Below are 10,058 nucleotides of genomic sequence, written 5' to 3'. Positions count from 1 at the left end.
TTATTTTTCAGCAGTTTCTCGAATATATTCTTAGTAATATATCCTCAATATTTCTCTCTTCTGTATGAGAATCCTGTCACAACACAGAAAATCCGGCAATACAACCCGCATTAATTCAGAATCATTTAGGCACTAAGAAGAGTTCCAATTCCTCCCTTTGGTGAAAAAAAAAAAAAAAGTAATACTCGAAATAATAATAAAAAAAAATTTAAGGTTACTAACTTATGAGCATTTCAGTATAAGACAGTTTTCATACTTCGTTTATTTCATAGATTGATACACAAGAAGCGGAAACATTACGAACATTTCAAATGTAAACTTCAAAACTAAAAATCTCTAAAATCGCTACAACACAGGAGATCGTCTTTCTCCAGTGGCTGATTGCAGGCCCACTCACAAGCAGGAATGTTATCCAAAATATCGGTCGTTCCACACTGACACTTTTCCTGGCATTTCCGCAGCTCAGATGGATCCACTGGTCGATTGCTTTCACTGAGTGGCACGCAGACTGGGGGTGTATTGGGAACCCACTCGCCCTCAAAACAGTAGTACAAGTAGTTCGTACTGTTCAAGATGCTACACCGGCTGCAGTCGGCTCTACAGTATTTGACTCCGACACTTGTGCTGCATTCTGTCCAACGGGAACGTAGAAACGCCACATCGCATTGAGGTTTTTCTACATGAAAGAAAACCGCAGACGTTAGTCAAAACCATACTAACTTTTAATCACACATAACATCAGTGCATCTGATTTACATAATTGTGCTGGTTTATTAATTAACGATGACTTTATTCAACAGAGAAAATGTATTCATGTTTAACAGCGGATGCACTAATGCAAGTCAGGGATGCAGATTCACCTGGGATATTTTGCATGCTTATTTCTGCATCCTCATGTAAGAATACGTTCGACACAAATTTGGTGAAACTGAGATCATGTTGTAAATAGTCAATACGAAACAAAACTTGTGGAAGAAGTCTAGCGGGGCTGAATGATAACACAAACAACAAGAACAGAAAAAAGAAAATCCTGAGTACTTCTAGACATCTTTCTAATCGAAGAGATCGACTGCATTCGATTACTGTGTCGGGTCCTGATGGCAATAGTCTCCAAATTTTGTTATTTACTTCTATTGTGCATACGAGTTCTGTTTTGATGAACATAAGTTGAATTCCAGATAACTAATGCAATCTGTTCAATGCATTCCAAGAGTTCATTGAGAAATGAATAAAATCCAACACAAATACTAAAAAATAAGATAAAACAAAACATTTAAAAAATAACAAGAATAAGGAGTGTCCAGACAAATCCGAGTCCCATTCGAACTTAATGTTTAAGAAAATCTCAAAAATTACAACATCATTCACAACGAGCAAAAACTAAAACTACTCAAGACACTTACGTGTTGTTGTGAGAGCTTCGCGGCTCACCTCCAAAACGTCATCAATTTCAGGACTATCTACGGTCTCTGGTGTTGGCAAGGCGTAGGAGAATGGGCTGCAAAACAAAACAAGAGCTAACGAAATTCTCGATTTTTTTTTTAATACGAATCATCTCTGAACACTAAGCATAATTTAGTCGATATACATAAGTGCTGATGAAAGTTCTTATCTGTTCGCAAGCTCTTATCTGTTGTTTTAGATAAGATTGTTCAGATGTGATTAGTAAAAATAATGACAAAAATGTCTCCTAACATTTTATAAATAGGTTGAGTAAAAATGTTACTTTTGAAGCCATGAAAGTTTCGAAAATGGTCAGGCGTGTAGCCCTTCGTGTGAATTGCCTGGCATTTTCTACTCAAAGGACAAACTGTTGCTTCAACGTTTATTAAAGCTTTTCATTATGCGTTTGAGTGGATTTAGAGCTATTTTGAATTGTTCTTCCTCTGTAAAATAAGAAACCCAGAGACACTCAGCAGTTCACTTGTTGAAATACGTACCTTTGTATTAGGGTATACCTACACAGTTTACAGTTTACCTAAGTGGCAGAATAACAACAAAATATATTTATTTTCCTTTTAGTAAAACAAAAAAATACTAGTAATGGAATGACTTTAATGACTTTGATTTTTAATTCCACTGCGAATGCTCATTGGACATGATAATTGACGCTGTAGGGTAGACTAAAGATCAGTTAATACACAAACCCTGCTCTATAGACCAAACATAGAAAGTTTTTAAGATCAGTTCAGGTCTCTAGCAGATGGTCTCACCCCCCCCCCCCTTGTGATGAAATTCATGTACCACCTAAAGTTATTATTATTATTATTATTATTATTATTATTATTATTATTATTATTATTATTATTATTATATACGAAAAGAGGGCGCTTTTGCAGCAAGCTGTCGCAGGCACGCTATTTCGATGCTCCCATATTTCAAGTTGCAAAGTAAACTTTTTCTTGTGAATTTAAAAATTTAAAGTATATCAGTGAATTCCGTTCTTCAAGACGAATATATTGATGTAAAAACTGTAAGTATCTGTTAAGTAATAAGTAAATTATAAGTATTCAAAGTTCGAAGTATACATTGGTCAACTACGCAAGAAGAGAACAAAGGAAGTCGCCATATTAGAAATTACAGCAAGATCGTCAAACAAGAAGTATGAAGTGCTACAAATGCCAAGAAGACTTGATGGAGGAAGAAAACCACGTAACATGTAGGAACTGGCAGAGAAACATGCATTTTCTATGTTCAGGATTGTCTGAGGCTACTTGGCAGCGAAAATCAAACAAGAATCGTAACGAGTGGAAGTGTCCCCATTCCCATTGCAGAGACAACAAAGGAATGTCGCCTTCGATCGCAGGCGGAAAACAGCAAATGCAGAAAACAACCGCAGGAAGTAAACAGCTATCAATAACAGAGGGAATTAAAAACAAAGAAAACAAAAACGGAAACCCAGGTGAGCCAACTTTAAATGCATTAATTGAAAATAGATTACAAAACCTAAAACACTGTTTAATCGATTTTGTTGGAGAACTATTTCAAAAACATACTGCACAAATTACAGAAAAATTCAACCAATATGAGGATTTTATTAAATTTAATAATAGCTCGGTAGAAGACGTATTACAGACCGTTAGAGAAATTAAAAACTCTGCGTTAAAGAGCAAACGGAAAGACAGCATAATTTAATTAAAGAGACAACGGAACTACGACAAGAACTAATCTCTTTAAAACAACAATACGAACTCTCAAACCAACAGCAATATAAAAATTAAAATTGCTATGGAACATCTAAAAGACACAACTAATCAAAATACTAGGTGCTCCCATTGAATCAAGAGATCCATCAGTACATCGGTTACAAAAAAAAGGAAAATAGAAAATAATTCCCGCCCTTCTCCCGTCGCAATGCGACTCACCAACAGCCCAACAAAAACTACACTTATAAATGCCAGCAGGATTAAAAAACCAGTAATCAAGGATCTGAAAGGAGACCAGGACAATACCCCAATATACTTGTCTGAATACCTAACGCCATATTATCAGAAAATATTCTATCAAGCAAGGAAAGTAAAAACAGAAAAAGATTACCAGTTTTATATGGACAAGAGACAGCAAAATATTCCTTAGAAAGACACAAGATGCAAAACCAATCGAAATAAAATCCGTAGACGACCTCAACAAGCTGCCACATTGAAAGGAATATTGACAACTGCTAAAGAAGGAACAGCACGCCAAACAACATGAATGCACAACATCAAGCAGACGTAATCACCCCGGAACATGATAATTGCCACATTCTGAAATCAATAACAGAATAGAAACAAGTGGCAATTCCCAAATAAGGACTATCTATTCTCCACATCAACATCAGAAGCATTCAAAAATACTGGCTGACCCTGCAAGCTTATTTAAGGAAGATATAGACGACATAGACATTTTAATACTGACTGAAGTATCTACGACAAACGAAGAGGCATCCTCCTACCAAATGCCACACTTCCAACAACACAAACATTGCAGACAAACAAAACGAGACGGTGGAATAATAATATTTACCAACGATAAACTAGAAGTAACAGAAATGAACTATAAATTAGAATACGCAGAAAACATATGCATCGAAATTAAAAACATCAAACAAGAAAACTCCCTGTTATTAAATGCGATATACAGACCACCCAACTTAAGCACCACAAAATTCCTAGATGAACTAAACAGATGGCTTTCAGCCACAAAAGTAGGCACCTCAAAATACTTGATAATAATAGGAGACATTAATATAAACATTAGGAACATAAATAACAACGCAAAACAATACCTAGACCTATTATCGGCATATAACATAACCCCATCCATACAGTCGTATACACGAGAAGAGATAGTCGGAAACATAACAACCTAAACCTGCATTGATCATATAAAGATAAGGGCCCCCTCCAACAGCCACAAAGCAGCCGTCATAACATGCAAACTGGAAGACCATTATTTCACAGCATTACAGTTACACATTGAACCAGAACCCATAAAACTCACTGAGACTACAAAACAGTATTATAGCATTGTAAACGAAGCAATAGTGAACGATGAAATCAGAAAAACAGACTGGATGCAGATAGCATCTTTAGACTCTGGTGAAGCTGTATATAATAATATTAAAACTATATTTAACAAAATATATAACAAAGCATTAACAAAAATAAAAATACGCCCCCAAACGAAACAAAATCCATGGATAACAGACAACATACTAACAGACATACAAAGAAAAGATGTCCTATGGAAACAACTTAAGAAATCGCCGAACAATATCGCTTTACAAGCTGAATACAAAAGAAAACGGAATCTCCTAACAACACAGATTAGAACGGCAAAAATAAACTACTACAGCAACAAATTAACAACAGCTCAGAATGACATAAAAGAAACCTGGCACCTGATTAATCAAATGCTGGACAATATACACAGAACCACTGCCTCAGAAACAATAAAACATAGCTTTGCCTGCGACCCAAATCCCTCAAGCAGTTGGCAAATAACTGTAATCAGCACCTCGTGAACTGTCCAAAAGCTACAAGAAACAACCTTTCCTCACACATACGAACATTCTCCACTAGGTCCACGAGCAACCCAGTCGATGTGGTTCCCCACAGCAACAAAAGAAGAACTATCACTGGCAATTCAACAAATTAATCCTAACAAAGGACCGGGGATAGAGGGAATCAGACCAAAAGTCATCAAGAAACACTCAACCAACCTACTTCCAGTTATACAAAAACTGTTAAATAAAATCTTCGAAACGGGACACATACCTGAAACACTGAAGAGTGCATTAATCACACCCATACACAAACAGGGAAAAAGAAACATTATAAGTAATTACAGACACATCGCCACGTTGTTTGTAATCAACCAAATCATGGAACGCATCTTGCATCAGAAACTCTCCACATACGTTGAAAAATTTCAAATCATACCCAAACACAATATGGCTTTCAAAAAAATAAAGGAACAGCAACACTCCTGGAAGATTTCACAGATCTAATAAACGCTGCATTGGATAAAAACAGAATAACATTAGTGGTATTCATTGACCTAACAAAAGCATTTGACACACTAACACACCAAACCTTGTTAACGAAACTAACGCATATGGAATTGGAGATCGCCTACTCCAGTGATTTAATACATAAAAAACAGAAAGCACACCAGACGCATAGGATCAGCATACAGCAAAGAGGTACATGTAACCTGTGGAGTACCGCAAGGAGCTGTCCTATCTCCCATTCTATTTAACATATACACACACGACATAAGCCGCCTTCCCCTAAAAAGTAAAATCTTCCAGTATGCAGACGACACGGCCATAGTATCCATTCACAACAATGCAAATATCGCTTACACAAATATGCAGAACGACATCAATCAAATCACTAACTGGTTAACCGAAAATGGCATATATATAAACCCTGGAAAAACAAAGCTAGTGGTATTCAAAACCACCAAACCCTGCCCATAGAAACTAAATATCTCACTATCAAACATTCATCCTCCTATATACAAAGCGTAGAAGCTAAAATCACAAACATCGCACAGGTGAAAAGAACACTCTATCTCGGATTTCACTTCGATGCTGATCAACTTTGGAATAGCCATACAAACTGCCTACATACCAAGCTTAGGATAATAGCAAGGAAACTATACAGATTAAAAGACATTGCCCCAAACCACATAAAAAATACTAATCTGTAAAGCATTATGTGATACATTTTAAGATAAGCAATCACATCATACGCATTCTGCGCAAACTACAGACTAACAGGTTACAATGGTTGCAAGATAAAATGGTAAAACTGATATTCTGGGAACAACCCACTCTTATGCAGGAAGCACGGACAAAACACAAAATATTTAAGGTGCAACACTTATGCCACTACACAGTCATGTTAAAACACTACTACAGCCCAACATATAGAGTAACCAGAGCAACATATCACATAACAAGACCACAGTCAACAAACTACATAACATATAAGTACAACAATAACTACGGTAAAGCCGCCCGAAACTTTTACGTAACTGACATGATAAACAAACTGCCGTTCGACAACAGAAACCTAGTAACTTACAGAGAGCTGACACAGGCGCTGTATAAATATTATAGCGAGAATGAAAATTAGAGCAATTCCTGTTTCTCTCCCCCCCCCACACAAACCTATGAGAATCCCCCCTCTCAAAAACCATCACTACAAGAACACAAAGAAACAAACACACCATGTCTAAATCCAACCCTAGTTAAAAAAAAAAAAAAAAAAGTTAAACTGTAATAGCAGTCGAAGTCTTCCAAGCACGTACCAACAAACAGTAATATCAACACCTGGCTTGTCACCAGTATAGGAAAATAACCATGAAACCACCACCATCTATCATCTATTATTTTCCTCAGATAAGCTCTGTTAAGATTAGAGGAAGAAAATTATAAACTACCAAGTATCTGTTATCCACAATTGTGATGTGTTATAAAAATATATATATATATAAATATATAATTATTACAGCATCTATGTATGCAATTTATTTGAGACATAATATATATATATATATATATATATATATATATTATTATTATTATTATTATTATTATTATTATTATGTATATTCTATACTCAAAAATTCTGTATAATATTTATTGTTATTATTAGAAGAACATGTGTTGTAAGTACATAATATAGCGGCAAAAAAGTATTTTTAAAAATTTAGAAATTGTAGCACTTATTGCTGATTTCTGTAAAATTATAAGTTGCAATGTCACTCAAGATGTTTATTGTATGTGTAAATATTTTAGCAAATCAATAAATTAATATTATCATTAAAAAAATTATATACGGAGTTCACAATCAAAATTAACGAGAAGCATGAAATACAAATCTTTATATAAATCTTTATATAAAATTTAAAACTTTGACTGTAAAATGAGTCCAATTCGGCCCTTATCCAAAGAATGGGAATCGACTAGGTATCGTCGTAAGAGATGAGATGTCCTTGGGAATACAGTTTTCTGGAGTTGAGATGGTGTTATATCTGAGAGGCTCAACTTCTCCAGATGTTTCATAAATATCCTCGGAATTGCTCCTATAACAATTGGAATCGTTGCTCCTTTCTTGAGCCAAAATCGTTGAATTTCTATTTCCAGATTTCTGTACTTGATAACTTTTTCACGCACTTCTTCTTCTACTCTACTATACTTTGGTATCGCCACATCAATAAAACGCACATGTTGTTATTAGAACTACAGTGGTGGCGGGCATATTATGTTCAAAATATCAATTTGTCTGAGTTTTAAGTCCTATAATATCTTATCATTTTCTTTTTTAATAGCTTTTTCAACTGTTTGTTCCCAAGGGATTTTGTAAGTTGGGAAACCATATTCCTGCACAAGCTCCAGTCAACAGCTTCTGCTACTCGAACATGCTTTTCTTTACAGTATATATGGGAAATTTTGCAGCAAGAACTAATTAGATGGTCCACTGTCTCTTCTTGATTTCTGCACAGTCGGCATTTGCTACCGTTAAGGGACTTTTCAATCCTCGCCTTTATTGCATTCGTTTGTAGAGCTTGTTCTTGATTAGCAAATACAGACTTCCTGTCTCTCTTTTGATTTTGCCCTGCTAACGTCATTGCAAAATTAAGCGACTGTTACCTTTTCCTTCAATGTCTTTCAAATACTGACCATGGAGCGTTTTATTTTTCCAACCTTCTGATCGTTTTGCCATTTCTTTCTCCTTGTACTGCTTTTTTGAATCTATTGCATTCAATGCTGTTTCTTTGTAAACGTTAATTAGCATTTTTCTGTGCTTTCCTTGATGTTATCATTCAAATCTTGCTTTTCTTCTTCTAATGTTTGCTTGACTTGTAAAACTCCACGTGCTGCGTTCTTCCTGGCTATGTATAACTGATCCGCGTCACTGGGTGCGTGCAAGGCATGATTCACTGTCATTAAATTTCGTGTTTTGCGATCAAGTGTATCCAATTCGGCTCGCGTTCCATCAATCATCCTGCTGTGTACTGTGTCTGATTATACAGCGGAACCAAGTATCGATTGCTGTCACAGTGTTCCCTCCGTTTCGCTTCGACTTTAGTACTTATGTAACACTTTTCAGATATTCAGATGCTGGTTTGTTTTTGAATGCTGAATTCAAAATGCCGTCTACCTCCTGATTCCTGAGTATTTATAGGATTCATGCTGCGATAAGTCTCTAATTTTTCTTCCATCTGCAAATATGGTTCCTCTGTTTCATGTTATTCTCCATCGAACTATGGAAAGTGTTGCATATTTCTTAGGTCCAAAGTCAGCACTGACTGTATACTGACAGTGACTCAATTTTGCGATATAATTTTCAGTATAGCTTGAGCTCATCCATGTATAATAAATGAGATATTTTCATGCTTGTTTTTCTGTTAGATATTCAAATCTAGTTTTCTTTAGAAATAATGTTACAGGAATTAGTGCAAGAATGAATAATAGAGATGATAGTGAGTCATCTTGGAAAGTTCCTCTCTTGATATTGAGAGGAACTGTCCAAGGTGATATTGAGAGGAACTTTTCTCTTGTACTCAGATTATCTCCTTTGAATATTAACTAAGTTTTACAAAGGCTATGAGAGCTGTTAGGACTTTTCTGATATTTTTACTCACTCCAAAATGTCTAGACATTTTCTAATTCAACTATCTTGTAAAGAATGAAATACTTTTTTAGTAATCAATCCACGGCATATATAAGTTAGCTTTTGTCTTTTCGAATTTTTCGAAATCATTTTGTCAATTAGAAATTGATCTTTTGTTCTTCTGTATTATCTGCAACACTCCGTTTGATAAATAGGCAGAACTTGGTGCTTTGATTGACTAATAGAAGCTGCTAGAAGTCTAACTTGCAGTTGTTGTAGACAAGTTCTTGGGCGTTAATCACTTGGAACAGCTCATTTTCCTTTTTTTTCTTCTCAAAATCTAAACTGTCCTTCTTGTTGTCAACTAATCTTCAGTTGAGCCTGTTTGCAATAGGTTGTTAAATTGTACTGGTCAAGTTTTACGCCAATATACAACAAAATCCAAGCTGTTCATCATTGAAAAGTTCGTTCAAGTTCTTCATATTCCTCGCATCATTACTGTAGTTATGACAATGTCTTCCATCTGAGTGTTGTTCAATTGTTTTTCAACATCTTTAATCCTGTTAGCAATTTCATTACATTCTTACGGAATATCCCGGATGATTCTAAAACTTGCGTGTTTCTTCTGCGTTTAGGTGTTCAACTTCGTGATCGGTCTCCACCAATTTCTCGTAAAACCGATGCTGATTAGTACTAAACTGAATGTTTTGTCTGAAATTAGTTATGATGCTTTCATAGCGAACGATATTTGTTTTCCGCTACGGACATAACTCTTTGGTTTAATTATTTTGATACTTCAGGTATCGAGTTTTTTCAAGGTTTAATCTCTTTACTAAACCGTGTTTCATCTTTGTACGATTAATTTTTCCTGTTTTGAATTCTTTAAATTGCTAATATATGCTCGAAGTGTGTTTACATTTGATTCTAAAAGTTATTATTATTATTATT

The 10,058-nt window shown here is 35.3% G+C and overlaps 1 protein-coding gene across 3 annotated transcripts in view; it reads right to left on the bottom strand.

Annotated features, from left to right (window-relative positions):
* Window positions 1-238: 238 nt before the first annotated feature.
* Window positions 239-10,058, bottom strand: part of LOC150109782 (uncharacterized) — a 30,614-nt gene continuing 20,794 nt past the window's right edge. For all 3 annotated transcript variants that reach the window (XM_090410566.1, XM_090410396.1, XM_090410478.1), the window contains 2 exons: window positions 1,404-1,498; window positions 239-676 (listed from right to left, as the gene is read on the bottom strand). In XM_090410566.1, the coding sequence (XP_090266692.1) occupies window positions 327-676; window positions 1,404-1,498 (445 nt within the window). In that variant the 3' untranslated portion in view covers window positions 239-326. The remainder of the gene's footprint in view (window positions 677-1,403; window positions 1,499-10,058) is intronic.

This window comes from Typopeltis vanoorti, chromosome 1 (assembly GCF_054136105.1).
Source record: "Typopeltis vanoorti isolate ZY-2024b chromosome 1, IOZ_Tvanoo_1.0, whole genome shotgun sequence".
Taxonomy (NCBI): Eukaryota; Metazoa; Arthropoda; class Arachnida; order Uropygi; family Thelyphonidae; genus Typopeltis; species Typopeltis vanoorti.
The sequence above is the reverse complement of the archived record's forward strand: the minus strand, read 5'-3'. Positions and strand labels throughout refer to the sequence as shown.